Source organism: Aspergillus niger, assembly GCF_000002855.4.
Source record: "Aspergillus niger supercontig An09".
NCBI lineage: Eukaryota > Fungi > Ascomycota > Eurotiomycetes > Eurotiales > Aspergillaceae > Aspergillus > Aspergillus niger.
In genome coordinates this window covers 393,134-410,130 of record NT_166525.1, presented here as the reverse complement: position 1 = coordinate 410,130, position 16,997 = coordinate 393,134, and the positions used below count along the sequence as shown (strand labels likewise).

Sequence of the window (16,997 nt, the reverse complement as noted above, 5' to 3'; positions counted from 1 at the left end):
TACACTTGCTCCAAAGAGGGTAAGGGCATCCCTTAGTGATTTTCACTACCTGAAAACCCTTGTAGAGCGCCTGAGAACGCCCGTAGGATGTCTGATACAAATTTTAAATCTCGCTGCGTAAACGCATTGAGCTGTATCATGTAGGGTCGAGTGGTACTGTCCCCGTTGCGCAAATTTAGTTCTTTTAATTCTTGGATGCTTGTTCATGAATAGTACCATGATTGGTACGTTATTCGCTTGTATAGTATGTTCCAGTTACTATCAAACCTATCTAGCAGCATTCTGAACTCTGAGATTCAGCCACGGTCCCGGCTTGCAGTTATTTCCGCTAATCACCACGTATCCTTGGTACTATGTTCAATAAACTCGAAGACGTCAACACCCATGTCTAATAACCCGGGACAGTGATTTTTCGTTAAGAGAATAGATAGTAAGGGAAAGAATTGTCGACACTGATGCGACAACACGATCATAATATCTTCTGTCCTCAGGCGCTCGACCGACCCGGCTTGCGAGAAGCCTTCTCCACCTGCTCAGGCAGCCAGCGCAGTGTAAATGCCAGGACAAGAACTAGCCCACCCAGCACGAGCCAAAATGTGTAAAATCCAGGACTACTAAGCTTAAGGGTACTCGCGTACATGGAAGTGAACATTGCTGGGGCGACAGCGCGAAGAAAGCTGATGATGGCCAAGGACATGGCATTGAGCGTGCCTAAGGCGGCGGGTGACGGTGAGACGGAGTCGAGCGCGGGTTGCATAGCCGCTTAATACCATTAGCTATCAGTCCTCCACTTCCATAGAGTAGTGAGGAAATTTGGGATGTGTCTCACTCAGCTGCATTGCAACACTGCTGCCTAGTATCAAAGCTAGCGGCGCCAAAATCCAGAACGCTACCATCTCACCATGACGGTGGAGAACACTGGCTCCTACAGTAGCAGCCAAGAAAATAATCCAAACGAAACATAAGCCTCGTAAGATGTTACCCGTGCCGAGACGTTTGTGTAGTGGCGGGTATACTAGCACTAGCCAGATGGTTTGAGCGATCCCCGATCCGCCAAGGAAGAGAGATATATAGAATGGAGAGAAACCGTAGCCGCCTGGACGTGGTGATGTGAAGTAGAATACCGGGGAAACTTCAATAAGAGAGCTGGTTAGAGTTTGTAGATATTTGGGACGCTCGAAAGAGAGCTTACCCGCAGTGTACGCGAATGCCAACATCATCGAATGGCCGTGAATGTAGAGAACTGGTAGCACGCCTTGGGATCGGAGGATCTTGGCACTAGTCCATGTTGGCGAGGCTGTTTCATGAGGTGTATGATCTGCGGGTTTCCGCGTCTGAAGGGCCCATCTTAGCTTCCGCGAATTGTGTCATTGTTCCTTACCCGTGGCCTCTCACCTCGTTGACGAACATCAGACAGGCAACCGTGACAGTTACTCCAAAAGCTCCGGCTGCGACAGTGGGCAACGCATACGGGTAGGGACGGAACACGCCACCAGGACGACAAAGTGCTCCGCCTACGGAGCCCACATCAGCATGTGTCAGGCGTGCTGACGGCAGGGATAAAAATTAGCATACCAAGCAGAGGGCCAATCACCGTTCCAATGGTGTTCGCCAAGGAGAAGTAGCTGAATGCCCGGGCCTGGGTGTCTGTAGTGCTATTCTCGGAAATCATCACTCGGACAGTACTATGCAATTCATGATCAGCGTCTCACCCGTCCCAACGTGTCAGCATATCACGTACACAACGGTCCCACCGAACGTCCCCGCCAAGCATCTGAAGAAAACCATCTGGCCTAAAGTCCGACTAAATCCGAACAGCGCAGATGAGATGGATAAACCGGCCAGGGAGAGGATCAGGACCGGCTTGCGTCCCATCCGATCTGCTGCTCGTGCCCAGGGGATCATTAACATCATCTGAGTCACAGAAAACAACGATTCCTGAAGGTGGAAGTTGTTAGCGTAATGGTACTAAGAGAGGAGGTAGAGGACTGACAATGATGCCGCTGTAGAAGCCGACGTCGGCTTCGTCGATGCTTGCCGTGTCGGCAATCATCTGGTTGACGAACGGGAAAATAGTGAAGAAGGCCAGCGGGTCAATTGCTCGAGCACAACAAAGTAGCGCGACCTGACCCATTGATGATTGAAGTTCTTTGGGCTTGGTTGCTGCAGGAACGACGCCATTAAGTCCAGGCCCATCTTGCGATGGCAGTAGTGGGGAGGTCTCGTCTGCCACGGCGGGAGGATGTACAGCCATGACGAAACGAGATAGTGGGTAGTGTAAGTGGTCTTCCTGGCACAAAGGCAGCTTGGCAGGGCACGATCTCCTTAAGACTGTTCATCTTGGCAATTCGTGATAGGACCAGGAGCAGCAGGATCAGCTTTTAGCATAGTCTCGCTAAACCTGCTCCAATGCGGACTATCAAAAACTCCAGCCAGACGATCCCGGACGATGGCCCACTGACAGTTTGCATTATATGCCCGAACTCTACTTTAAGTCGAAGGAAGCGCTCTTGAAGGACCTTAGGTCTTTCACCGCTTCAAATTCTGGCTCGGATTACCCAGGTATTCTGGCAGCTACCATGGCCCCCCAAGAGCCTGTTTCATCGCATAACCCGGCTGACGTGAGAAAATCAATCTTCCATGCCCACACCCCGCCGACAATATAATAACTTCTGGCTAATCAGATAGACGGGATAGCCCGCCCTTGTTTTGGCCCAAGAACAAGCCTTGGTCTTTCCCAGCTTTACGACAACCACGGCATGGACACTTGGGGTGGCGCTACGATCCCACATACTGGCTTTGCCCGCCCATAAGAGACGACCAGCCGTGATCTCCATCTGCCTGTCTGGCTCATCAGCTCCGCAGTTAGTTTTCCACTGTGCTACAGAGCCGGGAACCCGAGTGGACCATGTTCTTTGGCTTAAGCGCAAGACGAAGACAGTCCTCCGCTGGCAGGTGTCTACCTGGTACCTCCACTGCCGGTTGAAGCCAACTAATGCAAATGAGTCCGTGTGTGTCGGGCCTTCAGTTATGGAGGGGATAGAGGTGTTGGCTGAGCAATTTGCTCTGTCACCGGTGGAACGATACGAATATGCCTTGCAGGCGGGTGGGTTTCCGATTCGCGTGGAGGGAGTCGAAGGGGTCGTGGGGGTAATTGCTGTGAGTGGGCTGCAGGAGGAGGCTGCCGACCACGAGGTCATTGTTGCGGCTATACAGGAATTTCTTGATGGAAAGAAACAAGACAGTTGTGCGAATGCTTCCTAATGACGATACAATATATTTTCCATCCTGTATGGCAAAACATTTGTCTTGTCCTACGTAGGCAGCATGTGCTCAAATAGCAATATATATCAATATAAGTTCCATCTACCTGTATGCCATGTAGGATTAACTCACCATTGGAACGAGAAAATGGGTGGGTAAAAGTCACAACGTCGTTCCAAGAGTCCTCATATTGCTTTTGCCCTTCGATCGGACTTTTGGACCATACTCATCGTCCTCCGAATTAACACAGCTGGCCAATACATCTCAGCTGCCTAATCCAGCGAGGAAAGCTAGACCATCGCCATAATCACACACTCCTAGGGGCGCGAGAAGGCGGGGCTGTTCTCGACCACGGCCACCAGGACCACCTGGGCGAACACAGCGCGTCGCTTCGCCCGCAGTACTGCTATTAGCGTGAGAGTGCCGGACTCTCTGGTACCCGCTGATGGTAAATCCTTTTCGGGGGTATCGGAAGATGCATTCCTGGCGTCAGCATCGGTGGGTCGCAGAGGGGCCATGGTCGAATGACTAGCCGCGCTCGCAAAGCTATCGAGAGACAGCTCTCCTTTTTGATAGTTGAACGTAATCGTTACAGATGACCGCTGATCCTGTGTAGATCTGAACAGAAAGATGTACTTCATCGCCCTCCATTTAGGGGAAACAATAAACCAACACATTCATGGCCGTCAATAACAGAAACTCCGCCGGCATTGAATCCCGACGGGGAGTTTGGAACGACCCTGAGAAACATTACGCAAGAAGGTCGATCATCCAACAAAATGAAAGGAAGGGCATAAATATGCGCAAGCTTTCGGAGTTAAGAGAGCCTATCTTATCTCCTGGCCGTCGGGATTGCACCAAACCCGATCTGCTTTGTATATAGTTCACTGCCCCTCTTGCCAGACGATTCCCCCACTGCCCCATCAGCCGTAAATAAGCAGTTATTCCGTCTTACTTATTAACTACTTCTTGGCATATCTGACGTCAATTTCTTTGAGTATCTATCTTTTCAAATCTCAATCATCAATATGCCCACCAACTTCGCCGCCATCGTTCCCGGCAAGAACCAGTCGCTGGTCGTCCAGGAAGCGCCGTACCCAACAGCGGGAGAGAACCGCATCGTCGTGCGGGTCCATGCCCTGGCAGTCAATGCGGTTGACTATGCCACTCAGATGATGGGTGAGACTCTCTTTCCGTGGGTCACTTATCCACTGGTGCTGGGAGAGGACATCGCGGGTGAGGTCGTTGCGATTGGTCCGGGAGTCACCCGCTTTAAGCCTGGTGATCGCGTGGTTGGCCACGCAGTGGGAACCAACAGCAACAACAGCGCTGAAGGAGCCTTCCAACAGTATGTGGTGTTGCTAGAGAACATGGCTTCTCCTCTGCCCCACGCTCTCGAATATCAACAGGCAGCTGTTGTCCCTCTGGCGTTCTCCACCGCGATCGTGGGTCTATTCCAAAAGGACTATCTGGGTCTGCAGATCCCGTCGCTGACCCCAACCCGGACGGGGAAGACCCTATTGATTTGGGGTGGAGCCACCAGTGTGGGCTGCAACGCCATCCAGCTGGCTGTCGCGGCTGGATACGAGGTCATCACTACTTGTTCCCCGCATAATTTCGACTTGGTCAAGAGTCTAGGGGCTACGGCGGCGTTTGACTACAAGAAACCGTCAATCCGTGACGATCTCCGAGAGGCCTTTCGAGGCAAGACGTGCGCAGGAGCCCTAGCTATTGCTGGCGTGGTTCCTCAGACCCGCAATGAAGCGGCGGAGGCTTGTCTCAACCTGGTTGCCGAGTCCGAGGGTGACAAGTTTGTCGCTTTGTCGATGCCTGCACCCCCGAACGTGCCGGACGGAGTGTCTTGCAAGTTCATCTTCGCCAGCACCGTCAAGGATAATGAGGTCAGCCATCAGCTCTACGGATACCTCGGTGAAGCTCTAGCACACGGAAGCTTCATTGCTGCGCCCGAGGCCGAGGTGGTGGGCACTGGATTGGAGGCGGTTCAAGGGGCCTTGAATGCCTTGAAACAAGGGGTTTCGGCTAAGAAGCTGGTGGTGACGTTGCCGTAAGCCGGCTATGAGACATCGGCTTTCAGGAGTGATGAATCATGATGTGCAGGGCTCGTTGATTGGTGTGATTATTCTTTATCGATGCCTTCGATTATATTCCGTAGTAGTACTAGTCAGGAAAAAAAAAATGATACTGCGGGGTCGGTCATCTTAATTACCCGGACTTTCCACCGGAGTTTTCTCCCACGTTCCACTGATCAATGAGGGGAAATGGGGGTGGCAACAGCAGGATTCGTTAGTTGACTAGATGATCCAATCGCTTCCAGCCTCGCAGGCCAAGCTCATATGGGGTGTTGAAGAAGTAAATCAACCTGGCGGCCCGGAAGAGCCACAAAGCTTCATTTCGGCCTATGGTGGACCTGCTCCTCTCTTCCAGCGCCCTGCGATTGGCCCCATACTATGAGCAAAACCCGCCGGCGTCTGTGCACGCACCGTGCTTCCCGTCCTTCCACATGGTCTGGGCCGACAGAACGCAGGGTAGGCGAGCTGAACGAGCAGCAGGATCTCCTGCACCTATCCTGCATACTGCACTCTGCCATATGGCAGCGAGTGATCAGACCCTTCCAGCGCTGATAAGAGACAATCCTATATTCTTCGCAATGCTAGGTTGGCCGTTTCAGCATTCCTCTGCCGGCCATCGATGTTGATTGGGGAGCCAACAAGGCTCTGCTTATCGGCGGGCTTATGTTCGTCTCGGGGATTCTCTTAGGTCAGCCACGACCAGGAATCTCCCCCCGGTCGCCTCGTATATTCACAAATCCATTGCTGCACGCTGCTGACGCACGGGAAAGGAAAAGACGGGGAAGTATGAGGTGAGCCGATGGCAAACACGCCGCCCTTTTGGAAGCCGCAAGTGGATGTGGTATGGCCTTTCATCCTTCAATCCTTCAATCCTTCTTGCGGGCTGTGAAATTTATCGGTCAGCCATGAGAGACTCATGATGAGGGGGAGATAAACGACGATTTGGTGGCGCTTGGTGTGGGACGTGCCGTGTTTGGCATGCCATTGGCCTCCTGCACACTGGATCGGCGAGCCTTTTGTGGCCATGAGGCAGCAGCTTGAGTTGGTTAAGTACGCTGGATGTCAAGATAAGGGTCCTTCTTTCCCTGAAGAAGTCAGCCTATCGCGCTTGATGGATCGTGATTGTGATCGTAACTGTGACGGTGACTGATCATGTCAGACTCCCGAACCACAACCACCAAAAACAACACTACAAACCACAAGACCTCGCGCCAGGGCCCTGGTTCGGCCTGTGAGGAATGCCGTCGCCGGAAGCTACGGTGCGACCGCCAGCCGCAGTGTCAGAACTGCGTTGATGCTGGTGTTTATTGTGTCACCAACCTTGCACGCCCCGCGCGTGGTCCAAAGAAGGGTCATCTAAAGGCCTTGAAGGGCCGCATCGGTAGGGCCTTGAATTTCCTTCCTGAGGATTGAGCTTGTTGCTGATTATGTCTCCTGGGAACAGCCACCCTCGAGCGGTGTCTTCTGGAGCAGCGCGATGGCATGCTCGTTGATCCCATCTCGGACGATGAGCTGCTGGATAAAGCGCTGTCCGCCTCTTCGCCAGCTTCCCTGTCCCCGGACCCCCCTGAGGAAGTATCCGAAAACATTCTGGAAGACCTGTATGTTTCACCTTCCCTTCCATTGCGAGATTGAAGTCATCCAGACTCACCGGCTCAGGGACCAGGTGTTTTTCGAGCGCGTTCAGCCGATGGTCCCCATATTGCAACGCCATCGATACTTTTCCTGGGCACGGGAACCTCAGCAATCGGCAAACCGACGGGGGCTGCAGCAGGCTATTCGCACGCTGGCCGCTGGCGTGAGTAGCCAGTTGCCCGAGGTACGCGTAGCACTGTATCGGACCACGCGCCACACACTGGAGTCCCTCGAGTCGGACGACACTTTGTTGACAGCCCCGGATTTCGAGCAGGTGCAAGCGTGGATCCTCATCGCCATTTACGAGTTTATGCAGGTCTCATATTCTCGCGGCTGGATGAGTGCCGGTCGTGTATTCCGACTAGTGCAGCTGCTGCGCCTGCCGGAGATAGACGCTTCGCCTCTCCCGCTGCTCGACCTAGACCTAGACCCAGATTCCAACTGGGTGGTGGCCGAGGAGAAACGACGCACCGTGTGGATGGCCTACATAATGGACTGTTCCCTAAATTTACGCCATAAGGGCTCTCTCACCCTGACGGAGCAAGCGCTGACCCGACTCCCCATGCCCGAGAGTGAATTCCAATGTGGTCACCCTATTTCAATGGGTTTTTTGGCCGAAGCACTCGCGGGTACGGATATTACCAGTCCCCTATCCTCCTTTGCTAAATGTATCCTGCTAGCCACTATCAGTGGCCGCACTCTGTCACACCGCCATCTATCTATGGCTGAGCTCCTCCGAGGAAATCCGCTTCAGGATATCTGGACTCGCCATCAGTGGATCGACACGACGCTCACAGCCCACCTGCAGCTGTGCTTCCCGCTTCCCACAGCCGCGGAATCCAGCGACCCTATGCTCCTGTTTGCCAAGATGATCGGGCAAGCCGGTGTCCTCTCCCTGTATGACATCCTCCAGTCCACGCCCTGGGAGCCCGAAACAGTCAGCCTCCTACCCGACTACGAGGCATGCGCGCTCCACGCGGTCCGCGAGACCGTCGCTCTAGCACGTAATCTACGCCATTTCAGCTGCTTCAAGGTGCATCCCTTCACTCCTATTCTACTAGGTCTATGTGCAGAGGTATTGCAGCACCCTGTTGCCCGTAATGATACCCCAAAGCTATTAGGGGAGGTGCAGGACGCCTTGAAATATTTGAAGACCGTGAATCGATTGGCTCGACAGGAAGCAGCAGCTCAGGATATCCGCCGGTCGTGATCCTGGTCTCGAAGCTCGGGGCAGCCCGGGAGGCCGTCATGGTCGTACGCGCGTTTCCGTCCTTTGCTCACTAGATTAGATGATAAGATGCCAGTTGTACATGCTTGTAACTCTTTAGATATTTGACTATGGTTTCTATTTATAGTGTCTGGTTCTCCTAGTCTGTTGTGATGGTAGTATATTAGGCAGCGACTCAGCAGCATTCAAGCCTAGGCAGATTGGTAGTATATATATTGCCATGCTTGTGGTACACAAGACTAGCAAGTTACCCTCGTGTAGTCCTATCTAATCAATTTGGATACTAAAGCCAAAGAAATGGAATACATATCATCAGCCATCAGGAGCGCCAATTCAACTATCCCAACAGCGACTTCTGCAGATTATCGTTCTCTCTAGCCTACGTAATCTAGACTCTACGTGATAGTCCACAATCACTAAGTAACAGTTCATTGTCCAAATTATCTAGCAACTACCAAACAAATCAACCAAATATTAGACTCAAGGATTCAAAAATCCCATCTCCTTCCATGACTGAATATACTTCCTCGCTAACTCGGCAGTGACCGGCCCAACAGCCGCCAAAGTTGGCGAATGCTCACACGCTCGCTTCGTATCCAACAACAGCCCTCCACACGACATGCGCAAGAAATGATCATCCAAAAAATCAATCAACAATGCAGCAGGGTTATCCCATTCCACTTGACCGGGGAATGCCCTCACCCGACAGACCCAGTCCGCAAATGGAAAAACATTTTGAGCCGGGATGCCGAGCGCATCGATCAACACCGGCACCATCTCGCTCCAGGATTGTCGGACTGGATTATCGATGTGGTATATTGGTTGGTCGGTCATACTACTTGAGTGCGGAGATAGAAGTAGAAGGTCACTCAGCGTAGCAGCGACGTCATTAACGGGCGTCCAGCACAAATCACCTGTGAAGTCTGGGAACACTTGCAATGTCTGCGCCGATTTGAACAAGAAGGACAGGTGCTCCATCGGGTTCCAGTACCCGCTTGTTCGGGATCCCGCAATCTGACCCAGTCGGACAGCCATAGCGCGGAACCGGTCGGGATATTGATGCAGAGTGCGGTCGAGCATCTGCTCGCAGACGTACTTGGCTTCGCCGTAGCCGTTGGCCAGTACGGACTCGATCCCCATGCAGGTCTCGGGCACCAGGGTCTGTCCACTCCATAGAGGGTAATATCCCACTGTTGCGATGCTAGAGATGAATTGGAAGACGATCCGCGGGACGTTGGCTGGTCGAGTAGAGGAGCATTGTGCTGCTAGATCGAGGAGGTTTCGCATGACTTGGAATTGTTGTTCCAGGCCCGATAGGGGTCGTTTACCGGTCATGGGCCATGCGTTGTGGATGATGTGCGTTGTGGATGTTACGAGGCTGCTGTAGACTTCATCGGTGAGTCCTAGTTGCGGCTTGCTGCTGTCGGTTTGTAGGACGCGGATCTTGGACATGCTGGCGGCTTCGAGGAGGATACCGCGTCGTTCGAATGCCTGTTGTTGGCGAAGGTCTGGGTCCATTGGGCTGCGCCGGTTTAGGCATATCACGGTTTGGACGTCGTCCAATGCTGCTACGGCGGCCACGAGATGCACCCCCAGGCTGCCGGTCGCGCCGGTGATTAGCACACATTGCTTCTCCCAATAACTGGTTGAGTTGGAGATGTCTGGGTTAGAGGTTTGAGCGGGCAGTGTGAACCCTTTCGTATACTTATCGAGATACTCATTTACCGCGGCCTGTCGACTAGCATGGCTTCCTGGAACGAGATTCGGGGGAGGTGCCGGCGGGAGAGGCTGCCGGCCATAGCGAGGCCCTGAGGCAAAGGCGATTATCACGCGTTGAATCTGCACCTCTGGGCGATGGCCATCTGTCCAGTCTACTTGGCCATATCCCACTGACTGAAAGACCTTCTCCCACCAGCCTGCGGAGGCAATCGCATGATCCCGACCGTCGGCGAAGAGCCACCAGCCATCAAACAATCCGAAGATAATGTCCACCCAGTGAACCGGCTGGGTCATCTCCACGATCATGAGGAAGCCGTCGGTCTTCAGAAATTCGCGAACATGGCGGGAGGAGTCAGTCAAGCTGTGTGTTGCGTGGATGGCGTTACTGGCGATCACAATGTGCTGCGAGTGTCGGAGCTGATCGCTGGGGGGCTTTTCGATATCGTGCACCTGGAATTTCATGAACGGATATTCCTTCTGGTACTTCTTCCGGGCTGCGGCAACAAACGATCCGGACAGGTCGGTGAAGGTATACTCCACGGGAATTCCTAGTCGAGCTAATAGAGGAGCCATTCCCTTCGTGGTACCTCCGGTGCCTGCTCCCATTTCAAGAATCTTCAGTGGACCGCTGTCTCTGGGAATCCTAGAGGCCAGTCGTGTAATAATGTCCTCCATCTGTCGGTATGAAAGCTTGTTCAGCAGAGAGTCTCCATATAGGCCCGCTACGAGTTCGCGACCTTCGTCGGTGCCAAAGATCAATCCCAGGCCATCTGTCTCTCCCTTCAGCACTTCTGCGAGTCGAGCGCCCGTGAAAGCGGCGAGACGGTTGGCCCATTCGTGGTCGGGATATAGCCGGAGGAGGTCCTGGAGGATCTGATCACTTGGCTTAGGAAGAGCCATGTGCGTGCGGGTGATGCGACCGTCTTCGGTCAGATCTATGAGCCGTGCGTCAGCGCTTAGTAGTCGGTATAGATACTGTGCCAATTGCGCATGCTTCGGAATGTGGATGATTCGCTCGAGCTTCTGGCCGGCGACGGCAGTGCGTATGGGACATCCCAGTTGCTCAAAGGCTTCCACGGTCAGGGCAACACACAACTGGGTTTGCTTGGGCAAGGTGGTATCGACGTAGTTAGCACACCGATACTGTTCGATGAAGTGATCGGTGAGCCGCTTCGACTCCTCGAAGGCTTCCAGGACCCAAGAGGGGGAGAGCTCTAGAGTCTTGGATGAAGCGGGCGGCATGGCAGGCTTTTCTGTTTTTGTCTGACCAGGGTAGGAAGAAATATTAGTTGTAGTCTCTGCTTGGTCGAGTGAGCTGTCTTCCGTGAGATTGGTGGAAGAGCTGCTGCTCGAGGGACTTGGGGCGAGGTTGTCTTCTTCGGAGACTTCGTCCGCATTAGTGTTGTCGGGTTCGTCGCCGTTGGTTGGCACCCCGACTGCAGATTGCACGTACTCAACCAGACCCTGAAAGGTGGTCACATTCGCCAGCTCATCACCGAGTAAGGGGCATTTAAAGAGCGCCTCAAGATCTCGTGCCAGCTCCATACCCATCAACGAATCGATCCCGATGTCGGCCAGACCAGTCTCAGCTTCGATCTCACTAGGCTCTAGCCCCGATATTTCGGCCAGTAGGGCTCGCGTCTTCTCGAGCACGTTCTGTTGGGCCGACTTCTCTGACTTCTTCTTTGCGACGGCATTTGTGCCTGCAGGTTGTGTCTCATTCTGACTCTTATCCTCTGGCACGGATGGCCCGGGCAGTCGGGGGGACGAAGATGATGTTGGGTGGGCACGTGTGCTTGACGAAGGGGCTGCCTCGGTTCCAGAAAGACGCGAGAGAATCTTACTCATCGAGGCCTTTGCAACTTTGTGGTAGTTGATGCCCAAAATGACTTCCGTCAGAGCACCTTGTTCAGCGTCGAATATGAAGATGTCCGTCAAATAGGTCTGTTCCGACGACCGGTGATGGCAAGCCAGAACATCCCATATCTCAGATCTTGGCTGGCCATGGCGCAGCGCAGGGGAACGTACCCACTTCTCAAACCCGGTCGCAATGAACATGTCATCTGGATTGTGGTCCGTCATGCAGTTAACCCAGATGCCGCCAACCTGACTGAAGCAATCTCCGAGGTGTGCGTCTAGCCATGACTCTTCCGATGGTTTCTTCTGTACGCGCCCGGCAGACTCAAGACCTTTGCCAACAATCTTCTTCAGTCCGCGATACTGCTCTCCGTAATCAACAACACCAGCGAAGGTCGTGTATATGTTACGACCTTGAATGATATCGTCTGCCTCGGTAGTGTTGAGCAGGTCCACACACCGTTGATGCCCGATCAATCGCTCCAACCGCATGAACTCACTTTCTTGTTGTTTCACCTCATCTTGCCCTGAAAGGAAAGCCAACTTTCCGAGCACGTGAGCTGAGGAGGATGTTCCGGGCTCTTGCAAGCTGTCACTGACAATCCTCCACTCCCATACTGAGTTGGAGTCCATTGCTTGGCATTCCAACCACACGGAGCGATTCGGATCGATACAGATGGGCGATTGATTCGTGACCGCCAGCACCTGTGGCTGTAGATTAGAGTCCATGAAATCCGGACGCAGACTACGCAATGCTTCCACCACAATGTCAACTTCCACAGTTGCAGGACAAATAGGCGCCGTGTTGGCGATGACATGACCGGAGACGAGCTCCACATACTTCGGAGCCGCCGTATTGATCTGGAAACGGGCCACTTTATCGCTTGCCTCGATTAAGCTCCATAGCGTTTTAGGAGGCCCTTCTTCATCCCGTGCGCCACATTGGACCTTCCCATTGTTCATGGAGCTTGGGACCTTGAGCTCCATCCAATGTCTGGATGGCTCGAACTGGTACGGAGGGAGCAAAACAGGATTGTACTCGTATGTCTGCTCCGCATGGTAGGCCCAGAAGTTAGTGGATATGCCTTGTTTCCAAAGACTCAGTGTACTCGTAATCAGCATGGACCACGAATCGTCCGAGGTGATGTTCACGGCTTGGAAGTGAAGGGACCTGGGAGATCCTAGGGCTCGGCTAGCCATCGAAGTGATGGTGGAGTTGGACCCGGCCTCCAGCCACACGCTATCTGGGTACTGCTGAGCCAGCCGCTGAACTGCCTGGTTGAAATAGACCGGGTTGCGCATATGGTCGTAAACATAGTCGCTTGTAAGCGTAGCATCCGAGTAGTGCTTAATAGCTCGTTCAAGTTGCATGGTTGGTGTGTTGAACGTCAAATGCTGTCCGACCTTCTCGAGCTCCTCCATCAGAGGCTCGACGAGGGTGGAATGGAATGCGTTGGTTACCTTTAATCGCTTCGAGCGGATTGAGGGTCCAGAGTCAGATAGTTTACTTATAACTTCCGTGACGATGTCAATGCTTTTAACCGGTCCCGCTAATGTGTAACTGGTCGGTCCGTTGACGCATGCAATGGTAGGTGCTCTTGCGTGAATCAGCTCGCACTGTTTGGCTGCTTCAGCAAGCAGCCGCTGGACCCTATTTTCGTCTGCCTCAACTGCAATCATGGATCCCTTGTCTTCTCCCCAGAAATCACGAATAACGGTGGCGCGGCCAACAATCATCTTCATCGCGTCGGCAAGGCTCAGTATACCCGTGGCGCAAAGTGCGGTTAGCTCACCGAAGCTATGGCCCACCGCAGCAACAGGGCGGACCCCGGAATCCATCCACGCTTTCGCCGAGGAGTATTGGGTGGAGAAGAGAATCGTTTGAAGCTTCACCGGGTCGGAAATTGGTGATTTTTGGAAGATGCCGGGAAAGATACTGTCAACCCCGAGATCGCGACATGCAGCGTCACAGATGGCGAGGTGCTTCCGGAGTAGAGCAACATTATCGTAGACTTCTCGATCCAGGCCGACATAATTAGAGATCTGGCCTCCGAAACACAAGATGACCTCGCGAGGTGTCTTCGACCGACTGGTTGCGATGAGTCCTTGGTTCCCGGCGACGAAAGCCCTCAGCTTTTCCTCCACCTCCTGTGTTGTACGACAGGCAAACGCCAATGATCGATCCAAAGTAGGGTTGGACTGCCGACAAACGTTGAAAGCGAGATCTGCCACGGAGATTCCGTCCTTTATGCCGCTAGCTATGAAGCGCAGTAATCGCTCACTGTAGGCTCGCAAGGCCCGATCATCGGATCCACAGAGACGGAATGGGTAGTCGAGGACAACGGAGGTCCGTCTTGTAGCACTCCGCCTCTGCTCCGTTCTTGGCGCCTGGGCTACGACCATTGACGCATTAGATCCACAGGCCCCGTAGTTGTTGATGAGAGCAGCACGGTATTCTGCAGTCCAAGGTGAAAACCTGGTGGCAATCTGCATATTGTCCGACTCGGACACAGGGATTTCCGGATTCAATCTGTCAAAGCTAGGCTGAGGTGGGATTGCCTCATGCTGCTGCATCAGGAGTGTTTTCACCAGCGAGACAGCTCCGGATGTACACTCCGTATGACCGACCAGGCCCTTTACGGATCCGAAAAGAAGTGGTGTTGACCGTGACGGACCGCCCAACACATTCCGAATGCTTTGGTACTCGGCTGGATCGCCGACCTGGGTTCCCGTGCCATGGGCCTCCACTACCGTGATCTGGTTAGCTGTCAGCTGGGATCGGTCCAACACGTCACGGAAGAGATCCGATAGTGTAGGCGCATTGGGTACGAAGACTGGGGTGCAGTTCTGATTCTGGTTGACTGCAGTGGCTTTAATACTGCCGATGATCATGTCTCCATCGGCGATGGCGGCCGACATCTTCTTGAGGAATACGGCGGCGAAGCCCTCGCCTCTGCAATAACCATCCGCGCTGGCATCGAACGGTTTACATTGACCTGTCGGGCTGAGGAAGGAGGCAGCAGCCAGGTTCTGGTACCACAACGGGTGGGTGATGATGTTGGCACCGCCAGCTAATGCTGCGGTGCAGTCGCCGGTCAAGATAGCTTGACACGCCTGATGAACAGCCACCAAGGATGATGAGCATGCCGTGTCGATGCAGAGTCCTGGTCCAGTCCAGCCAAACCAGTGGCTGATCTTGCCTGCCACAAAACTCTTCAGGTTGCCCGTGGCCATGAAAGCATTCGGAGGATGGCATGCCACATTGTACTCATAATCCGCTGCACACACCCCAATGTAACACCCGATCTTTCGGTCCTTGTCTGACTTGGGCGTCGTAAAGTACCCCGACTGCTCCACTGCCTGATATGCAACTTGCAGCATCTGCCTCTGCTGCGGATCGGTTGCGGCAATCTCGCGGGCGCTCTTCTTAAAGAATTTGTGGTCGAAGCAGTCATGTTCGTTGATGAAGTTACCATACCACTTCCGCGTGGGGTCGACCTCGCGAAAGGCACTTTCGAATCCAAATCGCTCCTTGGGAACCTCTTGATGCTGAGACTCGGCCTTGCATAGAAGGTCCCAGAACTCATCCACATCGTCGGCACCAGCCACCTTGCAGGACATGCCGATCACAGCAATCTCATTCGGATTGCAAAGCTCTGGATCCCTGTGCAAGTATGATGGTTGATATTCAGCCGCTGTGGTAACTATCGAGCTAAGGCCTTTCAATATAGACGGTGGAATGCATCGCTCGGGTCCAAAAGAAACTACCATCGAGGAAGGCGATTTTAAGCATGATTGTCGGATTACCTCTAGAGTCTGATACCAGTGGGATGTATCCAGGAGAATGGATCGAAGTGCGCAATGATGGAGCTTCCCGCTGAGAATGAAAGACCCGGCATCATTGGAACGTGTCGGCAGAACCAGCACAGCGGCATCTGGCAGACACAGGCTGGGTACAGAATCGCAGAATTTACTTAAGGCCTCAATATCGTTCTTGTAGCATGCACAGTGGAAGCGACCGCGCAATCCAATCTCGCTGGCAATGAGGCCGGCATTGCGTAACCGCTGTTGCAAGGAAGAGATGCTTCTGGCTGCTGTTGTTATTGTCGCTCGGTTGTAGTCGTATTCTACCGATATATACACCTTTATGTGTAGATTAAAATTAGATTGTCTTTGTTCATTGTGTCTTGCTGTGTCCACTCACCTCTGGAGACTGGTCAATAATCTGGTTCAGTCGGTCCTGAGTTTCAGCCGAATCCCAAGCCACAGCTAATGATTTCGAAGGGCCATTTGGGCTTGTGATATCCTGCACATCTACCACCGCTCCAATAATCATCGCCAGCTTGATCGCAATGGCGCCGTACTGGCGGATACCCTTGATGTCAGAGGCGAGTGATGCGGCAAGAGCAGTCAAAAGGCCGGTACAAAATCCAACGGTTTCTGTTTGCTGATCTGCTGCATGCGGCATCGTCTTCAAGTAGTCCACATATTCCGTCAACTGAGTTATGACCACCATAGGGCTGAGAAGGATGTTAGGAAGATGGGGTTCAGCATGCTCCATCGTCCCCGTCTCGAACCACCTATCGAGATCCCGCAGCAACTGCTTGCCTTCCAGCGCTCCATACTGTGGAAATTCCTTCACAAGGGCATCCCACAGCCCTGGTAGGCTGGTGATGGTCTGCTTAATCCAAGCATTCTCCGAGGTTTGCACTACTCGTGCATGTATGTCGGCAAACGTCGCGGTGGAGAAGGAAAGGGCTTGCGGGCCGAATAGAAGAAGGGTATTTGTCGGGTTAGTAGCCCTTGTCGTTGTGACCATGGCGGATAAGGCTGAAGGGCAAGCCGAGATCTAAGGAATAATTGCAAGGTCGAAGAACTGGTAATCAAGCAATTAATCAATCCCTACCGGCGCTTTTCCGATGCTGTGATGGCCAGATAAATGCATGACTTGTGATGCAATATCAAAACAACTATAGTTCCAGAACAATTCACTGCCACGTAAAGAATGCTGCAGCAGAAACACTTGGTAGGCCCTCGGACTTTTTGTTATTCTCTGCAGGCATTATCTCGCTGACGTGAGCCATCCTGCTGAGCCGGAGTTTCGCCCGGGCAGGACTCTTCACGTTTCCTTAAGATAGCTCTTACGAGAAAGCCTTGATAGTACTCATCAGCTTGCACAAATCGTATGCTTCCTCTTCCAGGGG

The 16,997-nt window shown here is 53.1% G+C and overlaps 6 protein-coding genes across 6 annotated transcripts; 3 read left to right on the top strand and 3 right to left on the bottom strand.

Annotated features, from left to right (window-relative positions):
- Positions 1-332: 332 nt before the first annotated feature.
- Positions 333-2,254, bottom strand: An09g01910 (uncharacterized protein; the record flags this gene model as incomplete). The annotated part of the gene is made up of 7 exons (XM_059749624.1): positions 333-388; positions 505-762; positions 902-1,146; positions 1,193-1,278; positions 1,396-1,547; positions 1,755-1,938; positions 1,994-2,254. The coding sequence occupies 7 exons, from the start codon at positions 2,252-2,254 to the stop codon at positions 333-335; spliced, it is 1,242 nt and encodes a 413-aa protein (XP_059601300.1).
- A 325-nt stretch (positions 2,255-2,579) lies between these two features.
- Positions 2,580-3,264, top strand: An09g01900 (uncharacterized protein; the record flags this gene model as incomplete). Its single annotated transcript, XM_001393468.1, has 2 exons — positions 2,580-2,621; positions 2,698-3,264. The coding sequence occupies 2 exons, from the start codon at positions 2,580-2,582 to the stop codon at positions 3,262-3,264; spliced, it is 609 nt and encodes a 202-aa protein (XP_001393505.1).
- A 317-nt stretch (positions 3,265-3,581) lies between these two features.
- Positions 3,582-4,188, bottom strand: An09g01890 (hypothetical protein; the record flags this gene model as incomplete). The annotated part of the gene is made up of 3 exons (XM_059749623.1): positions 3,582-3,872; positions 3,934-4,004; positions 4,128-4,188. 3 exons carry the CDS (start codon positions 4,186-4,188, stop codon positions 3,582-3,584), a joined length of 423 nt encoding a protein of 140 aa, XP_059601299.1.
- A 104-nt stretch (positions 4,189-4,292) lies between these two features.
- Positions 4,293-5,333, top strand: An09g01880 (uncharacterized protein; the record flags this gene model as incomplete). Its single annotated transcript, XM_001393466.1, has 1 exon — positions 4,293-5,333. The coding sequence occupies one exon, from the start codon at positions 4,293-4,295 to the stop codon at positions 5,331-5,333; it is 1,041 nt and encodes a 346-aa protein (XP_001393503.1).
- Positions 5,334-6,506: 1,173 nt separating this feature from the next.
- Positions 6,507-8,199, top strand: An09g01870 (uncharacterized protein; the record flags this gene model as incomplete). The annotated part of the gene is made up of 3 exons (XM_001393465.1): positions 6,507-6,735; positions 6,799-6,955; positions 7,014-8,199. The coding sequence occupies 3 exons, from the start codon at positions 6,507-6,509 to the stop codon at positions 8,197-8,199; spliced, it is 1,572 nt and encodes a 523-aa protein (XP_001393502.1).
- Positions 8,200-8,697: 498 nt separating this feature from the next.
- An09g01860 (uncharacterized protein) lies at positions 8,698-16,612 on the bottom strand (the record flags this gene model as incomplete). The annotated part of the gene is made up of 2 exons (XM_059749621.1): positions 8,698-15,936; positions 15,998-16,612. The coding sequence occupies 2 exons, from the start codon at positions 16,610-16,612 to the stop codon at positions 8,698-8,700; spliced, it is 7,854 nt and encodes a 2,617-aa protein (XP_059601298.1).
- Between the last annotated feature and the right edge of the window lie 385 nt (positions 16,613-16,997).